Source organism: Oryctolagus cuniculus, chromosome 18, assembly GCF_964237555.1.
Source record: "Oryctolagus cuniculus chromosome 18, mOryCun1.1, whole genome shotgun sequence".
In the NCBI taxonomy this organism is placed as follows: domain Eukaryota; kingdom Metazoa; phylum Chordata; class Mammalia; order Lagomorpha; family Leporidae; genus Oryctolagus; species Oryctolagus cuniculus.
In genome coordinates, this window is record NC_091449.1 from 65387584 (window position 1) to 65409769 (window position 22186).

The window sequence follows — 22186 nt, forward strand, 5'->3', positions numbered from 1 at the left end:
CACACACATATACACACATACACATACATGTGTGCGTGCATCCTACGCATGCATGAAGTAATACATGACCTTGGAAACAGCAACGTGAACTGGACGGCATTTAACAGGCACATTCAACATTGCTATCGCTGACGTATCAAAGCCGTGTCTCCTCCAGGCAGATGAGGGATGGGTGATACGGCTGAGGACTGAACCAGGCTTCCGAACACGCATGGCTCCGTGCAGCCATGAACTCATGACTTACTGTAGCAGAGACAAGAGGTGCTCACTCCGTCCGGGTCACAGCCAGCACTCCACATGGAAACAGTGTCGCGGCCTCAGCTGGCCACAAGCTCTGTGCCACATCAGGAACGGTGATCGTCCGGGTGTAGCCAGCACGGGTCAGGCTGTGTCTTGCAGATGTTTCGCCCAACACCTTGATTGGAACAGGGCCTTGGTCAAGTGTAGCTTGGTCAGAGGATGCTGGCTAGCCGTGAGAGACACATCAGTGTCACCGTGTGTGGGGGGGGCTCATGGGGAGGATCGGCAGCAGCAGATCTGAGCAATCAGAGGTTTCTAAAAAGTTACTGAATCTGGCTCAGGGTACCCAAGCCTGCACCTGTGTCAAAAACGCCCACAAAAGCTGTGGGCCACCTTGGCAGGTGTCAGCTCAGGGCCCAGGGTATGTTGACTCAGAGGCCAGACACCTCACTCTTCCACAGGTGTACGGAAAAGTGGGCTCAGGCTGCGATACCCCCTCCCCACATGGTGGAAGAACAACCCAAGAAAAGTCCCAAGGAGAAACCAGGACATCATGTGGCCTGAGAGAGACAGAGAGACAGAGATAGAGAGAGGCAGAGAGAGAGAGGCCGGGGCAGCACAGGCCAGTGGTGGTGGCCGTCCCTTCCACACCTGCCTGGGAGCCCCCACAGGGAGCCTGCGTCTCTGCTGCCCTCCCCCCCGGGGAAGGGGCTGTGGGGGCTGCGTTTCTGGCTGTGGATGAGGAACAGAACCTGGGCTCGGGAGTCCCATGACCTCGCAGTCAGTCCCATTCTTCCTGCTCTGCTTCTCTGAGTCTCAAATCCATTTCTTTCTTTCTCTGAATTTCCTCTCCCGCCTGTTGGAACACTACCTGGTGCAGCAGGTAGTGAGGTCAAACCAGAAACAGGAAGTAGCTACTAGATTATTCTCTTCCCAATACTCAGCCCTCAATGAGTGAACATGTCTAACATCACTCATTCATTCATTCATTAGTTCAGCCATTAAAATGCTATGCAGTACTTCCACGCTGGGTACCTGGAGGCACCCTACCCACAGGGAATATAGGGCCTGCAGTGTAGTCTACACTCGACAGTTCTACCCCAGAAGCCAGTGGAAGAGTGAGGATGGCCAAGAAGACTAAAGAGGAGGAAGGCGTCGGGGGCAGACTGGCCCAAAAGGTGAGCAGGACTCACTGAGATGAGGAATGAGCCACGGGAGGTGGTGGACGAGTCCTGTCCTGAGTGGACAGCACACACCAGGGCCCATTAGGAGATGGCACAATCGGCTTGCAGAAGGTCAAGTTCAGTGCATCAGCCAGGGTGTGCAGACCTATGCTTGTACAGCAGACAACCCCAAAATGTAGTTACTCACTAGAAAAATGGGCCGCTTTTCCACGGTCCATGTCCATCAGGTGCTGTTGGGGACTGTGCCCCCATCACCTTCTCTCTGGGATTCGAGCTGACAAGGCAGCCCCAGTGGAGACCTGCTGTGGCTCTGCAGATGGGTGAACAGAGTGGCACGGCACAACTGGCTCTTACAGCTGCCACAGGAAAATGGCACCTGTCGCTGCTGCCCATGCTTCATAGGCCAACGGAAGTCCCTGAGCCACACCCACACCCGATGGCAGAGGGAAGTGCAGCCTCACACACGGGCAGCAGAGCTGAAAGTGTTTGTTGAGAGCAGAAGGGAGAGAGGACCGCCAAGCGCAGGAGGAGAGGCAGACCCCAGGCACCCGCGCAGGCCCTCGGTGCTGTGTTTGATGCTCACTGCTAAAATGTTCACTGCACCTGTCAGGAGCCAGGAGTGACTCAGCTAGCTGTGCCTTTTAGAAAAGCTGGACTGGAACTGGGTACTGTGGGGAGCAACTCAGACTAGACTGTTACTGGAATTAAGACTTATTCTATGCGTCTGCTCTCTCACAATATGGCGCTGGGAGAGGAGTAAACAACTTCTACACAGCTGCCTCCAGTTCGACCAATAACCTGCAGGAGCTGATCCTGCTCCTGATTGGAGGAGAGCAGCGTACTCGGCGTGTGGGTAGCAGAGTTGGGATTGGTGGAAGAGGACTATAAAGGAGGAGAGAGACAACATGCACGGGGAACATCTATCTGAAGGAACATCCGGATAACACCTGTGCAGCCCCCGAGAGAGCCAGCCGGCGGTGTGCCACTCCCCTGCGGAAGTGGGGAAGGTGGCCAGGGGGAACCGCCCTTCCACGGAGGTGGAAGGATCGGCAGCCAACCCGGGAAGGACCAGCAGCAAACCCTGGAAGGGCCAAGCAGACAAAAGAACAGCGCAGGGTCTAGTGTCGTTCCTCCGCGAATGGGGGAGCGACAGGTACCACCAGAAAGAATTCAGTCCTCTGCTCCCAAAGCGCCTGCCCGGTGGTGGATGGAAGACCAAGTCCCCACCACATCTGGAGAAAGGCAGGCGATCATCCGTCGGCAAGCCAAGCAGGTGCATTTATAAGGTCCCGGCAGTAGGAATAAAAGCAGAGATGGGATCGTGAGCGTTCAGAGCCCGTTAGAGGAGACAAGCCAGGAGCCTAAGTCGAGAGGAGTGGAATGAGTGAGAGAGTTGTCAGGGAGACGGAAGCAACAGAACTGGGTGATCCTGTCGAACCACACGGGGGCGAGTGAGGGATGCGATAATACAACAATGCCTAGGACAGGGGTTCGCTGAACCTGAACGCAGAGCCGGAGTCGCTCTTTTGACGCACTCTGTCCCTGTGGACAGAGAGTGGCCAACAGGTGAGCCACACCGCTGGATTATTGAGACAGAGCTTTGCCAAGGGCTCCCAAGCAGGCTCCAGTCCATGGGAGCTGTCCTGGGAATGGACAAGAGCAAACTCAGAGGCGGAGGAAGTGTGAGAGGCTGGATGGCCGTGGGGTCACAGTGGTGGCAGGTTCCTGAGAACACTGAAAGCCAACCTCCTCTGTCCTGAGGCGGGAGTTGTGGTGTGTGCCCGGCCTCCCGTGGTCGGGTGGAGTTTGACTCAGAGCTGCCTCTGCCTCCACCCTTTCTGTTTCTCACTCCAGCAGTCAGCATAGTTCATGGGTTGACCAGCTGGGGAGGCATCTAGCAAACTCCCTCCTCTCCCACTCCCGTGCCCTGAGCCACCATGAACTTGACCTTGCCGGTATTAGTACTGGGCAGAATGACAGATGCTTTATGCTGAGAGGCCGCCTAGAGTTCTCTGCTTGTTCGCACTTCCCTGGTCAAGACCCATCCACTGTTCCACGGCAAGAGTTGTATAGCCTGCACCTGCTGGCTGGTGCTCACAGGGGACTTGGTGCCACCATGGGCTCCCACATCCGCCATGTTCTTCCCCCGGTCCCAGCTGGGTGCCATCTGAAATGCCACCATTTCCACTTGAGCACGAGAGCCTAGGAAGCCAGAGGATGCATCTTGCCCGGCTCGGGCAGGCTTTCCTCCCCGCCTATCCTGGGTGTCTTGCAAATCTGAAGAGAAGACCAGAATTCCAGCGAGCTGGACTGCACCACCGCAGCTGGTCTTTCCGTGGCACTGTCCACACCGCCTGCCAGACCAAGCCCTGCCTTCTCCTGACCGCGGCTGGTTGTCTGTTTCCCACGAAATCCACAGGAAACAAGATGATGCAGGAACTCGAGTGATAATGGAGGTGGAACAGGGTCCAGGGGCCGGGGGGTGACCCTGTCCTCCCTGCGAATCCAGCTTCTCGGTACAGGAAGAAGTGGCACCCGTGGCCTCGACAGTCACGGAAGACGTTCTTACACAGCCCGTTACCCTGGGTTAGCCCTGAGCCTTTTTTTTTTTTTTTCCCAAACATCTTGTGGGTCAAAGAAGGAAAAAAAAATACACTGTGACATTTTTGTTTCTTTCAAGGTCATAAAGAAATGAGGCAAAACTTTGCCTTGTCCATGTCTTCATAGAACTATAAAGCCTGTGTCCCCTGTGGCAAGATTTCTTCCCCTCTAAGTCCAGCAGGCCTGTGGCTGGCTTGAGTGTGGGTCGATGGCACACATTCGTCTTCCAGCGCCACATTGCCGCGTCTCTGCACAGCTAACAGCGCTTCCTACAGAGGGATACCTGGGGATTTAGGGGCTGACCCCTCACGTGTCTGCACGTTGAGCCTAGAAAATGCGTCCATCGGCAGCTGACCTTACGCAGAGAATTTCTGACCTCTGCAGGCACAGGTGCGGGCACCGCGCTGACTCTTGGGCCACTGAGGCAGAGATGCTCTCTGTGCGCCAGACACCTGTGTGTGTCCCGTCTCTGAGCCCAGTCCTCCTGCACCACCTGCATTGCTCCTGACCGCAGAACCCAGTGCCCCAGAACAAGCACCGTATTCTCTAGACGTCCACTCCAGCCCCGACTGCTCCACACCCCGGCTGTGTGATGGCATGATAACTAGGTCTCTGTGAAGTCGAGGACGCACCCCAATGCCCAGCCCAGTGCTCTGGCATCCACGGCTGTCCCTAGGGTTGGCTGGGTCGCCAACTGCCAGGGAGAGCTGGTCCTGATCCCAGGGACTGTCTGGAAGGAGAGTCTTTGCAGGTGTGAGCACGTGAACGGCCTCCAGGGAGGAGATTACCCCGGGTACCCAGCTGGGGGCCTGAACACCATTGCAGATGTCCTCAGAGAAAACACAGAAACCCAGGAGGAGAGACCACGGAAGACAGCGAGAGCGATGCGGCTGCACAGACCAGAAGGGAACAGCAGGAGACCCACCCCGAAGCCTGCTGAGGGGACAGAGCCCTGATCACGCCACGAGACGGCCTGGTGACCTGCAAAGCTCTCAGAGGACAGATGTGTGGGACTGAGTCAGTGAGCCCTGGAGCACCCTGGAGGCGACAGACGCCTGGTCACACTGGGGCTGCACACGGCGCACCGTCAGTAGATGTGTGATCGACTGAATGACTCACAGGCTTCCGCCCTCTGCCTCTCTGCCTCTCGCTTCTCTGTGTCCTCTTCTGGCACTTCCTGCCCTCCTGGCGTTCCTGGGCAGGTGCTGCTTCCTGCAAATCGCCCTGCAGCCGGAGCTCCGACGGCTCCTTGAGTCGCCAGCTGACTCCTGCACGGCCGGTGTTGGCGGCCAGGCTGCGCAGCGTGCATGAGCAGGCGCACGGGCCTCCACGGCCTCCCACGGGCGCCGCTTCCATGCCGCGGTGGGGTTTTTGCACGGCAGCACGTCCCCAGGCCACATGTGGGAGGAAGAGGTCAGATTCAGCAGGAACAGAGTGTTCAAGAGCCAGGAGGGGCAGTGCCCAAGGCTTTTCAGCTTGGTGCTTTCTCAGCTTGATTTGCAGATAAAATCTCAAATCCCCCAGCTCTGGAAAACCCTTCCTAGCGGAAGGTGGTGGGGGTGGAACCTGGAGCCCATCCGTGGTGCTGAGATGGTGCAGTGCCTCTCTGTGTTCGGCAAACAGGCCAGCTGTTCCCTGGAGAAAGGTTGTCAAGTGTCAACACTAAGAGTGCAAGTCAGTGGTGAGCAGGCCTTTCGAGGTTGACATGGACCTGAGACCGTCCCTCCCCCAGCCTCACCTGGAAGCCAAGGAAGGTGTTTGAAGCCACCTTGCGCTGGGGGTGAGCCACACGGTCCTGCCACCATGCCGTGTGTGACCTTGAATGTGTTTTGCTATCTAGCGCTGAAGTCTCTCTGTCTTCCCCGGTAGGATATGGGCAAGTTGAAAGCCAGGACAGCCTCGTTCATCTGGGTACCCGGAGTTCCCAGCGCAGCCCTCTTTACGAGCAGAGTTGAGCGGGATGGGATGCCCGCGACACCCAGGTGGCCTTCCTCCTTTCCCAGGTCAGGGTCACAACTGGCCGGTGAAAGCACGGCTCATATTTGGAATGTGAGAGATTTGGGGAGGGGACGGGGATACACAGAGTGTAGGTGGGTGGGGCACTAATGAGGCTGCTGCCTAAGGTAACCGGGCCGGGAGACGTCCAGGGCACCTTTAGAAGGTGTGGTGTTTGATTCCTGCTCGGTTTCTGTCTGCAGTCCGTCCCTGGCGTGTCTGTGCGCGGCAGCACAGGTGCCCTGTGGCAGATCTGCCGTCCTCCTGGGCCTCTGGTTGTAGTGAGCCCCTGCCCACATGCTGCCCGCCGTGTGCACGCCTCCACCTGCCCTGCTACCCTCGTCACCCCCAGCTCCCTCCGCAGCTGCTCGCTCGTGACGTCAGACCTCTGAGGACGGGGAGGAGGCTCTCCAGGTGCCGCTTTGCAGGCCTGGGGCGGAAGTCCAGTGCTTGATCTTGGCCGCTGCTCCGCCTCGTCTGTCCTTTCTGCCGTTCTTCCTCAGCCCAGCGACCCCTGCAGCAGCACAGCCCTGCGGGGCTCTGAGACAACGCCTCGCCCGCTCGCAGTGCACCTGCAGGAGGGAGAATCTGAGACGACTCCTCCTGCCGCTGCTAATAAAGAGGACGATGGTGGCAGCCGGCACAGCCCGCAGGCTCAGGAAGTACACGCCCAGGCTGGGTTCCAAGTTCTTTGCCTCTCGTTTGACCTTGTCAGATGCCCAGCAAGGCAGATGGCATTTGAAAATGCAGATGAACTTTCTGGTACATCTGGGGGTCAGAAGTCAGTCTCAGAGGGCTGAAGTCCGGGTGTCAGCAAGGTCGGTTCCTTCTGGAACATGCAAGGTGAGAAGCAGTCCCTTCTGCCTGCTTCCGGAGGCCGGCTGCCTCCCTTGGCCCGTGGCCCCCTTCTTCCAGGGTCTCTGGCTCTGACCCAGCCCCCCCCCCACAGGGACCCTTGTGAATACACGTGAGAAATCCCGGATAACCTCCTTGCCTCGAGATTCTTGTCCTAATGACGTCAGCAGAGACCCCCTTTGCCCCTGGCAGATACGGTAGTATATGCGCAGGTTCTGGGCGTGAGGACGTAGACATCTCTGGGGACAGTTTTTGCAATCCCACCCATTGCTTTAGCTTGATTAAAGAACCTCCAGCTCAGAGAGGCTGGGCCCTGTGTGCACACCCTATAGTTTCTGAACCGAAAGACAGTTTGATCTTGGAACCTGGGCTCTGATCCACCACCCCGCCTGGAGCTCACTGAGCCACTCCTGCGTGCACACCTTGTGCCAAACTCCATGATTTGCAAGAAAGGGTTGTATTTTAAATGTGTCTAAAGCTATCACGTGCACAGGGTAGACCCTAGGATACTGTTGAGGCTGAATATTGAGTTAAAATGGGGATCGCCTTCCTACTACGGTAATCTCTTTCTACTTATACACCCTAAGATGACCTTAAAAAATTCAAAGGACCTTTGCTTCCCCCAGGCTTCTCTGTGTGTGTTTACCAAAAACGGAGCCTCTTTGCCTTGCCCCTCCCATCTTTCCCTAACGATGATGTTCTGGGAGATTAGAGTCCTGGATAGAATACTGCAGGCGTCGGCCCCCTCAGTCCACACAGTAAGCCCCCCACTTACTGCCAGTACCCCACAGGCCCAGGATTGTCCAGGGTCACACAGCCAGTAAGAGGCAGAGCCGGGACCGAAACTCAGGCCTCTCTGGTGCCCGTGAACTTGCTCTCATCTCCTCTGCACGTTGCTTGACTGGAGGGAAAGCTGGCTGACGTGTGGATCACCCCGAGCTTAGTGGTCACAAGGTGTGCAAAGCAGCCATAACACTTGTATACTGACTGATGGCCTCCTGCACTGTCCGGCTCCCGCGTGTGCAAAGGACAGGAGTAGGAGGACCCGAGCAGCACAAGCGGTCAGGGCACCACTGCTCAGGAGCAGGGGTCGCGAGCCTAAGTCTCCAGGAGCGACAGGTCCTCTTAGCTCGAGCCTCTGTCAGCCATCCAGGCCCTGGGCGCAGGTGCTTTTGGTCTGTCTGCTGCCGGGTTGTCCCTAAGAGGAGAACATCACGTTCTGGAGAAGCAGAGCCGTTAGGAGCTGAACTGAGCACTCGGAAAACCACTGCAATCCAGAAACAGCGAGCACGGTCGTATGGAGCGAGCCGGAAGCCGTCAGACCCGCTTCCTTCTTTATCTGTTTCCTAAGCGATGATTTCTTGGCCGCCTGCTTTGTGCCTGGCGCTGTTCCGCTCAGCAGGGGCAGGGGTGAACCATATGTGCACTGTCGTGTGTCCTGTGCCTAGATTGTTCCCTGGGCAGCGTCCCCCTGGCTTCCAGGGCCTGCAGCTTCCAGGCGTGCTCCTCACAGTGGAGAGAGGTGACCCTGCGGCTCCACGCGTCACAGAGAGCCAGGGAGCAGCCACGCCAGCCTCCGCCAGGCTGCAAGCCCAGACGGCCCTGAGGGCCCCGCTTGGATCTCAATCCCAACCCGCTTAATTTCAGATTTGTGTGACCCTGCTGGAGCTCCTTCATCAAGTTTTATTCTTCATAAAAGATCCATTTCCCTGGGCTCATAAAGCGGCTCCTTCTAATTCAGTGTTATTTTATAAATGCTTTCTTGCTCGCATCAATCACCGGCAGCCGACTTCCCAGCCATAAAACAACAGCTTGCGCCCTCGCCGTGCCACCCGATGTGTGTTTACTTACCGAGCTGGGGAACACGGGCTGCAAAGCAGCAGCACTGCAGCTCCACTAGCCATCTGCGGCTTCCCGCCCTCGAGCGCCGGGGCTCCCACGTGCCGGGTGCAGCATCGCGGCTCCTCTGCACTTGCCCCCGAGCCCCGCCCCCCGACACCTCCCCCAGCGCCTCCTTGCTCGTGCTGTGACTGCATGCAGGTCCTGTACGTCACAGGTGTCATTCTGGAGTCAGTGCAGGCACACAGGCCCTGCGCGCCCCTCCACGGTGGCCCCCACAAGCGCTGGCGGATCAGGGTAGAGGTGTTCCGGGGCCGGTCAGGAGGGCTGGTCCTTGGAGGTCAGTTATTGCACCTGTGGCGTGCTGCTGAAATGCATCATTGACATGAGCTGTGCCAGAGGCGAGAGGCGAGAGCCGGCCCCTGGGACCACACTGCCCAGGTTCCAGTCGGGGCCCAGCCTGCTGCCAGCTGGACAGCTGGGGTGATGGGGCCCTGAGTGCACTTCCTGTGGCCTCAGCCTCCCTGTCTGTGAAATGGAACTACTGATGGTGGGTGGTGGGGGCGTGAACCATGGCAGAGCTGAGCTGGTGTGGGTGGCAGAGGTTGGCTCGTCCACACTGCTGTGATGCTCGGTGTCCCCCCGGAGTACGTGTTCAGCCGCTGGCCAGTGGTGACCTTGGGGTAGCAGTTGCTCTCTGAGCCTCTTGTTCCTAAAAAATGGAAATGAGCTGATTCCCCTGGCACAGCTGTTGTGAGGACTGTTTGTGGCCAGTGTGTTTGTCTCCCCCACACAAAGAAGGTGAGCAGAGGCCGCCTCATCACCCTCCTTATTTTCCGTGCAAGTTTACACAGTCATAGGCCCAGTTTACAGATGAGCAGACTGAGGCTCTGTGGGCTCCTGGTACCAGATCACATGACCAGGGAGTGGAGGATCAGAGTCTACTTCTGTTCAGCTCCATCTTTTCCCAGAATCCCACTCTCGAGACCACACCCCTGGCCGACAGAATCAGAATCTCCCGGGGGTGGGGTGGCGGAGAGTATTTTTAAATACCCCCGTGACTCTGGTTGTACACCTGTGGATCCACGCCACAGTCCCTCAGCACTGCTCTGGGTGTGACCCACGTCTCAGGGGTCCCACTCGGACGAGGGCAAAGCGAGGCTGACGCATCGGTGCGGTCGTGCGTTTCAGTCGCTGCAGACAAAATGCCTGAGGCTGGGTCTGCGCTGACTCAGCTCGCAGTGTGGGGAGCTGGAAGTCCAGACAGCAGGGCGCTGGCTCAGGCTTGGTCCCACGGGCTGCATCCCATCATGCTGGATGGCCCCGGGCGTAAGCCCATGTGAGAGGCGAGGATCCCACAGGGAGAGGAAGCTGGAGAGATTCAGGGGCCCTGCTTAGCCTCTCACAGCAAGCCATTCTCGTGACGACCAACAGTGCCGTGAGAACGACCTTGATCCCTCCCAAGGGCAGCATCCCCAGAGACCTGACCACCTCCCGCCATGCCCCAGCCGTCAGAGGTCTCACCACGTCTCTACACGGCCACACTGGAAACCAGAGCAGCCCTTGGGGGAAGCACGCTCGGGCTGTAGCAGTACCTAACAGGAGAAGGGCAGCTCAGGCAGACGAGCCGAACGAAGCAGAGGCCAAGGAACTAGCAGCTCTCGCTTGCCGAGAGCGAATTCGAGTTCTTGGAGTTACAAGAGGAGTAAAGTGGGGGCGGGGGAGTCCCCCCCCCGGGGAGTCCCCCCCCCCCCCCGGGCAGGAGGAGCTGCCCGAGAGGGTCTGACTGCAGAGCAGCCACTGTTTGGTTCCTGCACTAGCACGTCGTCTCCTCACCCAGGAGGGGCAGGACCCTCTGAGGAGCCCAGAGCTGGATGAGCAGGGTGGCTCTGGGACCATCGTGACTGGCAGAGTGTGGGCCCCCTGGCCAGGGCATTTGCCGTTTGTTCTGTGTCTCAGTGCCACCCCAGAGTCCGCAGAGCTCTCACAGGTCTGGCTCCTGGAGACTGAGTGTGTAGTCAGGTGCACTGCATAATTTGCAGGGTGCAGTGCAAAACTAGAATGCAGAGTTCGGTGACAGCAGGGCACTGACCCCCAGCCAGGGCCCTTCTGAGCACAGGGCACAGGTCACACATCCACAAGCCCTGCTCTGGCTCTGGACCCTGCAAGCAAGAGCGCTGGTCGGTTCTGACAGAAGCATTGGACAATTCGATGCATAACTCTGCCCCTCCCGCAACTATCGGGAAACCTTGTGCTGCAGAGAAACGACGCCCTGGGAGAGTGTGGGTCCCTAAGAGGCACCTCCTGGACAGGAGCAGCCCGGGCAGGGAACCCTGAACTGGGTTTGAAATTAGAGTGTGAAATGAACCGTGTGTGTTAAGCCATAGAAATTTCAGGGTTGGTTCGGCAGTCGGTCTAGCCTAGCCTGCTATGGTCTGAGTTTTCCCACAGCAAAGCTGCTTTTTCTGCCCTAAATCACAGGCGGGCGACAGATGCGCCAGGTCTGTTGCTCACAACTGACCCGGGCGCTAGTTAACCTTCGTTGAGAGCCACGCAGTCCTGCTTGACCTGTTTCTTCCTCTGCCTTGCACATCACCTTCGTACGTAAGAGGAGAAAGTTAATCCGATCGTCCGTCCTTTTTAAATTCACCCATTTATTCACTCACGCATTCAGTGAGCGTTTGCCAAACTCCTGCAACGCGCAAAGCATTGCCTCTGTGCCTCGGAAGCCGCAGGTGGCCGCAGGCGGTTAAGCAAGCGCCCTGGTCTCTGCTCACCAGATGCCAGCATCCCAGTCCCCCGCCCAGCTGTGACAGCCTCTCCGGGCATTGCCACAGTCCCCCGGGAGGAGGTGCGGTCACCACTCATTGAAACCACTGTTCTCAGGGGGGCTGGGGTTGCCTGGGACGTCTCACAAATTGGTTAAAAAAGAAAACAAAAAAAATGTATTCAGCGTCCTTTTGTTGTTCAGAGGGCATTACGGGAAGATATTTTCATAACTGAGAATTACAGAGGCTCCAAGTTAATCCAATATAAAGATTTCTTATTTGGAACATTAGGGATAGTGTTTCCTTGTAAACTTCCTTTTTTGAAGTGTTGTAGGCAAGATCAGTTAGCTCAGCACAGAATATCCTCTATTTTTAAAGGGCAAAACTGCATAAAAGAATGATAGATAAAAAGATGGGGTGGATTCTTAGTAGGTTTGATAACGATTAAAATTCCAGGTGAGGGGGCCGGCGCCGTGTCTCACTTGGTTAATCCTCTGCCTGCGGCACCGGCATCCTATATGGGCGCCGGGTTCTAGTCCCAGCTGCTCCTCTTCCAGTCCAGCTCTCCGCTGTGGCCCAAGTGCTTGGGCCCCTGCACCCACTTGGGAGACCAGGAGGAAGCACCTGGCTCCTGGCTTCAGGTCGGCACAGCGCCGTCCATAGCGGCCATTTGGGGGAGTGAACCAACGGAAGGAAGACCTCTCTCTCTGTCTCTCTCTCACTGTCTATAACTCTACCTGTCAAATAAAAAAAAATTTCCAGGTGAAATGAAGAAATTGGAACAGTGGAATAATCACGCCAGGAGGAGCCCCCGTTTTGGTCGTGTGCTACCTAATATCTCAGTAACAGACCTCCTTCCTTGTGGTCTGGCCCGCCGCGGCATAGTTAAACAACAGCTCGCCGGAAAAGTAGGGCACGGACACCGGGAAGACCGAGCTGGGCTGCCAAGGGGCCAGAATAACCACAGCACGCCTGCCTCCCTCGCCCCCCCCCTCCCCGACTACCACCAGAGCAAAAATAAACAGGCGTCGAAGGCAGATGCGAGACAACCATTGCTCGGCTTGTCATCACTTCTTACATATTTGCCTGTCAATTTGTGCTTTAAAAACCAGCCGGCTCCGAGGACTTGGAGCAAATTTGAGAGGAGAAGTCGATTGCATTTCAAATCAAGCCTCTGGTAATTGCAGCCGCACGGAGACACTTAGGGCTGCGCTTAAATGAGGTTAGCAACTGCCTTGAAATGCAAGACGTTCTTGCGCTCGAAACAGATCTGTGCTCCTCTCTCCTGGCATTCGCTCAACTCAGGCCTGCACCCGGGCGTATTCTTTGTGCCAGTTTAGGTCAGGAATAAAATCCGCTTGGCGGGCGAAACGCTCCGTGGAGGACGTATTGCAGGGTCTGGGTGGTCCCGTCACTGGCAGCCCCCGGAGCTCACCACGTGGGAGGCAGAGTCTATTCCATTCTCTTCCCAGTTCTTCCCAGCGTCTGTTCTTTATATCAGGGTCCACACCCCGAATCTGCCGTGCCGCTTGGTTATCTAAAATGGAGAACTGCCACATTAAAAATAGGTTATATCGTTTTTTAAATTTTTTTAAAAATTTATTTGATAGGTAGAGTTACAGACAGTGAGAGAGACAGAGAGAAAGGTCTTCCTTTTCCGTTGGTTCACCCCCCAAATGGCCGCTGCGGCCGGCGCACTGCGCTGATCTGAAGGCAGGAGCCAGGTGCTTCTCCTGGTCTCCCATGGGGTGCAGGGCCCAAGCACTTGGGGCACCCTCCACTGCACTCACTCCCAGGCCACAGCAGAGAGCTGGCCTGGAAGAGGAGCAACCGGAACTAGAACCCGGCCCATAAGGGATGCCAGTGCCACAGGCAGAGGATTAACCAAATGAGCCACGATGCCAGCCCCCTAGGTTGTATCGTTTTTAATAATGCATTGTTTCTTAGCTTTTATGGGAAGATAAATTCACTCACCCATCATGGCAACTTCACGGTTGCTGTTTAGCAAAATGTACCAAGATTTAGTGGCTTACAGCAAGTCCTTGATTTTGACAGTTGGAAGGGTTCAGCTGGGGGTTCTTCTGCTGATCTTGCCTTAGGCCACTGTGGTCAGCAGGCTCAGTCGTGGCTGCATGACCCAGCGTGGCCCTAGCCTGCATGTATCATGGTCAGGTGTGGGCATCAGCCAGGCAGCACTGGGTCCCAAACACGTGGCCTTTGTCCAGCATAACAGAGAGGACAGGGTGCTGGGGAGACACGCTCCGAGGCGCAGCACTGTCTCCTTTCTGTCTGTGGTGTTTGCCTGAGTCCCGTTGCCCAAGGAGGGCGTCTGTCCCAGCCCAGGTCCTGTGGAGGAGGCTCTACCAGTGTGGCTGTGGGGAGGTGTGGTGGCCTTGGGGCCCCGGATGGAAGCGTCTTAACCTAGGTCTGGAGACACAGGTTGTCTCTGCCTGCTGGACATTTAGATGAGTGCCACCCAGTCCGGTACTTACCCACCCCTGAGGAGCTGGCCAGGGGTGCCAATTTTATTTAAAGTAGTCTTGCCCAGCCCTGGATCACAGCAATAGAATTTCCCTTCTAGGATAATATTAAGTATTGAATAAAATGTATCTGTTTATGTCTTCATTCTTCACCTCCTGCCTTTATCTTCTGTTACTGGTGCTACCCAGGACAAAACATGCAAAGTGTAAGTTATCAGGGCTCAAATTGGAATTTCACTTTTCTCCCATGTTTCAAGATCATGGAAACAAAGCCAGGGAGGCACTTCAGGCCTCCCTGTGGCTCTGTGGTCATCAGAGTTAGGGAATCAGACTCCTCCGTCTTTCTCCTCTGTCTGCCTCACGTTCTGTAATGGCTGCTGAAGCTGCAGTCACTGCATCTGCACCCCAGGCAGCAGGAGGTTGCAAGACCACACACCTCCTGCATGTGCTCTCTCTAGAACCTTCCCAGGAGTCTTCCACATGCCGTTGTAATTACACTGTCATTGTCTAAAACAGCCCATGGCCACGTTCGCTGCCAGGTAAACTGGGGACAGCTAGTGTCTGGGCTCGTCAGCAGTGTGGCAGTGAAGTCAGAGTTTTGTTCCTAAGGGAAAAGAAAGGATGGGAACCGGGCGGCAACGTGGGGGCTGTGATCCCCTTACCAGGCAGAGTTCAAATCCCGGCTCCAGGAGGGACTTGCTAGGTGGCAACTAAAGTACCACTCGGGGAGCGGCCAGTCAGAGCTGCACGCTGAGTCCTGGGGGAGTGTGGGAGGCGCAGGCCAGGGCTTCAGGGAGCCCAGGGAGAGGGCGGCTCCACCCAAGCCGGATCATCAGGGGACACATGGGAAATTTCCTCTTTCAAAGACCGAGGTGGAGGGAGGAGGGGCAAACCGCTCGCGGGGATGCTCCGGTAGAGTTGCTGCCTATCACCAGGGTGCACAGTCACCATCTCCTTTGTGCCATGGGGGAAAGACCAGGCTCTGCCCACAGTTCAAGGTCAGATGTTGGAAAAGTGAATGTTTGAACCTCAGACCAGCGTAGCCCGTTTCGTTTGGCCTTTCTGCTTCCACTCAGTGATCTTTTTATTACGTTTCCTTTATTGGAAAGGCAGAGAGAGAGAGAGAGAGAGCGAGCGAGCTAGTGAGAGTGAGCAAGCTTCCATCTGCTGGTTCACTACCCAGATAGCCACAATGGCCAGAGCTGTGCTGAATGGAAGTCAGGAGCCAAGATTTTCTTCCTGTTTTCCCATATGGGCATAGTGACCCAAGGACTTAGGCCATCTTCTACTGCTTTCCCAGGCCACAGCAGGAAGCTGGATCAAAATCGCAGCAGTTGGGACATGAACCAGTGCCCATATGGGATGCTGGCACTGCAGGCGGCAGCTTTACCCACTACGCCACAGCACCAGCCCCCAAGCCAATTTTCAAATGGCAGTGGTCAGAAACTCAACAAGAACAAGCCTTCCATCTCTGGAACGCTCACCATGGCACATTCCTTGGTCCCTGCCAGCTAATGAGACGCGTGGATTAAGTTTAGCCTCCTGGCTTTGGCCTGACCTAGTCCTGGCTGTTGTGAGCATTTGGAGAGTGAACTAGTGGATGAAAGATCTCTGTCTCGTCTGTCTGTCTGTCTCTCTCTCTACCTTTCAAGTAGCTAAAAATGAATTAGTTAAAATTTTTAAGAGCCTACAACTGTATAAAGATCCATTGCAAGCATGGATCTGTATATCCCCATCTCAATACACAATTCACTCCCAGCAGTGGGGCCAAAGAACAAGGAGAGGGGTGTTGGGGGAGGGGCTGAGCCTTCTTGTTTAGGGAAAGAAAGTGCTTTGGGATGAAGTGAAGAAACTTCCAGAACAAAATACCTTTGTCAGCCACGGCCCAGAGGAAGCCATTTCTTGGAGCCCCTGTGGCCTCCCTGGTCCTGGCCCTAGCCCTGGCTGCAAGCCGCCCCTCGCGGTCAGATCTGTGCTCGGCCTTCCCGGGGCACAGCGCCGTGGCAGCTGCAGGGAAGCAGGACGTCAAAGCCCGGCGTTCCAGGTCAGCGCAGGAGCCTGCGTCTTTCATTTAATCGGAGACCTGCAGCCAGGAGGCAGGGGCCGGGCAACCGAGGCGGAACAGTCACCCTTGTTCATCAGACTGTCAGCCCGACGGCCTCGTCCCGCCTGCAACAAAGCCGACGGCACGGCGCGAGCCTCTGGGCGAGCAACCTGCGATTCTCTCGTTCCACCTCGGCCAGGCCGGCGCCAGCTCATCTGGCTCGGGGAGTGACAGGGCGATTATCGTTTATGTTGACGCCCAGAATATGTGACAGGGTGAAGACAGGCGTGCACTGTGTGGAGGACCCGACGTGTGTCTGTCGTGTAATTACCCTTTCTCTGCCGTCAGAAGCACAAGATGAGCACAGATGGGCACGGTCTGGGCTGGTGGGAATTCACCAGGGCTTCTCAGAGTCCAGGGTGTGGACTTGGGCAAAGAGGAAGTGCCTGGCAGCACCCACAGGTGGTGGGAAGAGCGACATGGGCGCCCACCTGCCAGATGCCGACCCTGGGCTTGAACTTGGGACGGGACCTCTGAATCTGGTTCCAGCAAGGGCCTCCAAAGGGCTCCAGCCAAACAGCTCAGAGGTGATGCACCCAAAATGTCACGTTGCTCCGTTGGCCTCTCTTTCCGAAGGCCAATCATTGACAGCCCCTGGTCAGCGGAGAATGAGACAAAACCCTGGTGAATGACAAGAACACAATTCAACTCAGAGAGCCAGGGAGGAGGAAACACCAAGTGTCAGATACTGAGCTCAGACAGATGAACAAAACACAGCCTGCACCCTGGGCTCAGGTGCGGCACCGTGCACCTGTCGCGGAAAGTGACCCTTCCAAGTTCGGGGAACACAGCAGGTGACACTCTCCCAGAGGCTGGCAGGTGCATGTGGTTGGCTAGAGGCACAAGGAACTCTACCAGGGCTGTGTGGTTTGCACGTGGCTGGAGTCTGTCTCTCAGAGGCTATGTCCCCAGTGTGACAGCCTCATGGAAGGCGTGGGCAGGGCCGCCTTCTGGTGAAGCGAGTGCTGGACTGGTAGAGTAGGTGTGTGTGCTCCTGACGGCAGGTTGCTCTGAAGTGAGCCCACCCCACGCACTCAGCCGCTTCTGCGTGAGGCCTGTTCCCTTCACCAAGTGGTGAAGCAGCCAGAGGACTCTCACCGGAACCAGGCTGATGCCAGCACCTTGCTCTTGGATCTTCAGAACTGGGAGCTCAGCAAACCTTGTTTCCTTGTGAAGTGTGCAGCCGCAGGGACTTGGGTGTAGTTTCCCAGAGGGACCAAGATGGGAAAGAAGGAAGAGGAGTAAGGAAAACGTGACTCGGCCTCCTGGCAGGAGCCGCACAGAGCCTTGGGCTGGGCAGAGGACCTGGGATTCAGGGCAGAGCCTTGAGGCCAGGGATGGGAGTACCACACAGAGAAGCAGTGTAGACAGCAGGAAGTGTGCGTGCATGGCGTGCATGTGTGTGCACCAGCAGGAAGTTAGGGTGCTCATTGCAGACACCCTAATCTGCACCCTCAGATGGCTGGCAGGGTGGAAGGGGAGGGGAGGGGAGGCAGGGCCACTCGGAGGCCGTGGGTCCCAGGTCCCAGGTCCTATTCTCAGCCCTTGTATCAGGCTCCACGTGACTGACGTGGAATCCCGGGTAGGGACCCTTCCCAAGCACTGACACACCAGCACTGAAGCCAGGCCTTTAAACACCTGATTGCATTCAGCGCTCACAGCGACCAGAGAGGAAAGCGTTATTAGGGTTCTCGTGCTGCAGAAGGGGACCTCGGAGCTCACGGGGGTTGATTAACTTGTCCGCGATAGCACAAGTCAGTCAACGCTGGAGTCCCGGGCGTGTCTCTGCATGTTTTCTTCCGTGCCGCAAACCCATTAACGGGATGGCTTGGAGGCAGAATTGACTCCCAAGTGGATCCCATTATGAATTCACATCTGGGTTAGGACAAAGGCAGGGCTTAAGACCAAGTTCACTTTTCCCTGACTATTCAGTAAAATAAAAAGCATTTTCTGCATAACCTTGAGAGTATTCCAGGGTAGCTTTTTATTATATTATCTTATCAGACCCATAAAAACCATAAAGACATTCTCAGCGAATCTCCAGTGAAAACCAGAGAGTCATCAGCCAAGAGGTCTTTTTTTTCTCCCTGTGTAATCATTTTAATGCATATGTCAGTTACGAGTCTGATGACTTCATTTCTGTGCTTTCTTTCTCTTGTTCCTGATGACTTCAATTAAAGGCAGATTATGTAGGGCACGGGTTCAGTCAATCAAGTGTTCATTAGATACTGACCAAGTGCAAAGCCCTGGGTCAAGTGTCCTTAACCTGAGGCTGCTTGGCGTGGGATTGATGGGGCCTGAGCCGCGTGCTGCACCGTTGGTCATTCCACACGTGGCCGGGAATCTGCCTCTGATTTCCGACAGAGACCTTCAAGTAGGCCTGTGCTCTGGGTGAGGAAGGCAAACAGACGTCACGTTTCAGCCAACCCCAGTGCACTGGGCCCCTAACTCCGTAGTAGGGAGGATCGATGGGCAACAGTGCCGTTTTGTCACAGGCAGGGTGAAAGGGCCGTGTGTGCCAGGAATGTTCGCATCTTATACTGGGCCTTGGAGCTCTCTCTGCAGCCGCTGCAGGGCGGAGAAGCAGGGTAGAGAGAAAATGCACCTTGAGCCTTGGCAACATGAGCGAAGCTAACCGAGGCTGCAGAACACCCTGATCCAGGTCCCCGCCTTCACCTGGTCAGTGAGTCCCGGGGGCTGGTAACTGGATTCCAGCTGTGGGAAGAAATGAGCTGACGACGCCGCTTGAGGAGCACTGGTGTCTGAGGGTGGTGGTGGGGCTCGGCAAATCCTGAGCTCCACTGCAGATTCAGGATTCCCTGTGCATAAATCCCCCTGCTGGCACGGCGGTGGTACGGCCTTCCTCTAGGTGGCCACGGTAACAGAGGAGAAGCTGTGGTTGAACAGGTCACCTTGAGCCGAGCAAGACGCCTCACAGGGACAAGCAAATTGGCCTGATCCAGGTCTAGACCATGCTTCTCATTCCTTAAGTTTCATTTATTTATTTGACAGAGAAGGAGAATCAGAGACAGAGAGAGAGAAAGGAGAGAGAGAAGGAAGGGGAGAGAGAGAGAGAATCTCCCATGCAGTGGTTCACTCCTCAATCACCCACAGCAGCCAGGAGTCAGGAGCGCTCTCTGTGTCTCCCGTGTGGGCTGCAGGAACCCGAGTGCTATCTCGTTGGTGCATTAGCAGGAAGCCGCATCAGAAGTGGAGGCGGGACTCAAACCAGGCACTCGGAGAATGCGCTGCAGGAGTCCCAGGCAGAGGCCGCGCACACTGTGTCACTGCATCCACCCTGTACTTACAGTTACGCTCTTTTAAAATTACATTTCAATTGCGAAAGCCATATGTGCTCCTAAGGAAAATAAGATACTCCAGGTCAGTCCGACATCGTCCCCGATGGCCATCCCTGATCCTAATCCCTTGCTGCTTCCCCAGGTTCAGCCACTGTCCCCAGGGCGGCGTCCACCTCTGGAGACCTTCCCCGTGCATTTCTGCCCAAAAACCATCCCTGCGCAATGTATGCATCCGCTACTGTGATTTTCAGCATGCCAGCAGGTTCACAGCATTGCTGTCCTGTGGACATCATCCTCCCACCCGACGCTTTTCACTTAGTGAGCTAGAGAATGTTCTGTGCTAGAACACGCTAGGCCTTTTTAATTGAAGCTACAGCAAAGTATTTCATAGTGTGGGGAGAGCAGGGTGGTCGTTGGACAGCTGGGTTGCTTCCAGATTTTCCGCCCTGACAGGTAGTCCTGCCCTGGACTTCCTTGCACAAACCCCTTGCACTCACGCGCGAGTGCTTCTTGACAGAGGAGAGGATGCCAAGGAGGGGAACGTGCGATGGTACCACTTGCTGTCTAGTTGTCCTCTTCCCAAAGCCGCATGGGAGCAAGACCCATTACCTGACACCCTTCTCAATCCTTGGTGTGCTCAGTTAGCCCACACACTTGCTCTAGAATTAGGTTCTCTGTGTGTCTGGATGGGAGCCCAACCGTGCCACCCTGTTCACGCCTGAGACAGCGTAGCCGCCTTGTACTAGGTGCTCACTGTGTTGCCATTCCCTTCGACCGGGAACCTTGGTCCTTGGGGTGCCCCGCCACCTTGCTCAGTACCCCTCGCGGCTTCCCTGTCCACACCCGCCACCTCTCCTGAAGCCCAGGCCAGGTGAGGTGGCTCTGTGTGCTGGCAGCACCCTCCCTGTGCCCTGATGCGTTTCTTGGCACTTTCTGCTTTATATACTTGCGCCTCCTGCCTGGGTACCACAGAAGGTCCTTGTCCCACCCGCATTCCCCCAGCGCTGCGCCCAAGCCCACGTCTTCAGCGTAGCTTAGGATGGAGGCCCCTGTGACGGAGCCACGGCGACAGTAGGCCGGCCGCCCGTGTCGCTGCGCTGAGCTGCTAAGACTTCATTTCCTGTCTGGCTGTACCGGAGCGGGAGGCGAGCAGGGAGGAAGGCTGACGCGGCAGAGCTCACTGGGGAAACGCCCTCTGCTGCCTTCGGAAAGTGATTGGCAGCTGGCACCACGGGCACTGCGAGGGACGGGGGTCCTGGCTGTGACTGCCCCACGCAATAACCGTCTCCACCCTCGTCCTGCCCGCAGGGACCACGGTGATGCGCATGACCGCCTTCGACGCGGACGACCCAGCCACCGACAACGCCCTCCTCCGCTACCACATCCGTCAGCAGACGCCCGACAAGCCATCCCCCAACATGTTCTACATCGATCCCGAGAAGGGGGACATCGTCACCGTGGTGTCCCCCGCGCTGCTGGACCGGGAGGTGAGCTGCGGGGAGCGTGTTTTCTTTCTCGGGACAGTAGAGCGAGGCCGTCAGGCCAGGGATGACGTAGGTGTCACGTGCGTTGTGTGTCAAGGCGGAAATGAGATGTGTGCAGTGGGCTGGGTGCAGAAATCCCGGGAGAAGCAGGGGGCTCCGTGACACCTTGGGTTCTCGGTGAACTCTGACCCGTCTTCCAAGTCACAGTCATGGGCAGGTGTCCCCAGACATGGTCAGCCCACACCCACCTCTGTGAACCGTCCCCCACCTCCCGGGTCCCACAGCACCAGCAGGTGCCCCGGCCCTCTGTCCAGGTGCCAGCCCTTGGTGTCACCCGTCTGGTCAACACTTTACAGTTAGTTGCTGATCAGAAGATTCAGCCTTCATGTTTCTGAAAAAGAAAACAATAATGCAATCTCTGGCTTTTCTGAAAATCGGAGATGCTGCGAACTTTGTGCCCGATTCCTACAGGTGCAGAATCAGGTGTGGGAGGTGGGGCAGTGAGGTGGAGCCGGTGGGGTGGCAGCAGCCCCACAGGAGGGAGCAGGCGCCCTCCTCATCTGTGTCTGCCTGGCTGAGCCACTCTGGCCCCGCCCTTCCTGTTTGGGGTCTCCCCGGTCGTCCACCCTCAGCTTCCTTGAGTAGAAGACCCTCCCGGCACCCTCGACACAGCATTGCCCGAGCCCACTGCGGACACCCACCACCCCTTGACCTTTCTGAGCACCTGGCACCTGCCCCCGTTTCTGACATCATGCACCCTGGAGTCACCGTGACCTCTGCTCCACAATCAGTGCTGGGGTTCCCAAACGTGTCCTGGTGTTTTGACCTCAGTGTAACTGGTGAAAGCAATCCATGGGCCAGGCTGCCTCCTCCCTGCTCCCTCTGCCGTGGCTTCTGGTGAGATTCTGGGTCAGACCAACCTCCTATAAGAAGCCCCTGGGCCTCATCCGCCTGAGCCACCCACTGTTCTGTCCACGCCCCCACCCCCGTCTCTGGAGCTGTGGATGCCATTGGTACATGCCACTGATGTACTCATGTGTCCCCCTAAAGAACAACCCTTTCTAGGCCTGTCCTGTCCCTTGTCACATGCAGATATCTAAACGGTGATTTACGTTAATTCGGGTTTAAATGTAAACATCACTTTCTCAGCACATGATCACATTGAGGTGCCCAGCAGTCACGTGTGACCAGTGACTGCTGTCTGGGGCTGTGCAGGTTTAGAACACTGCCATCGTTCCAGAAAGTTCTCTTGGCCATGCCAGCCTAGGCTGTCAGTTTTCCGGGAGCAGACTGGTCTCGTATGTGTTTGTGGCCCCCTGCATCACACAGGCTGAGCA

General features: G+C 56.4%; 1 protein-coding gene across 3 annotated transcripts in view; it reads left to right on the forward strand.

Annotated features, from left to right (window-relative positions):
* CDH13 (cadherin 13) overlaps window positions 1-22186 on the forward strand; it is a 1467366-nt gene that overhangs the window by 1225715 nt on the left and 219465 nt on the right. For all 3 annotated transcript variants that reach the window (XM_051847323.2, XM_051847322.2, XM_070062800.1), the window contains one exon: window positions 20674-20852. In XM_051847323.2, the coding sequence (XP_051703283.1) occupies window positions 20674-20852 (179 nt within the window). The remainder of the gene's footprint in view (window positions 1-20673; window positions 20853-22186) is intronic.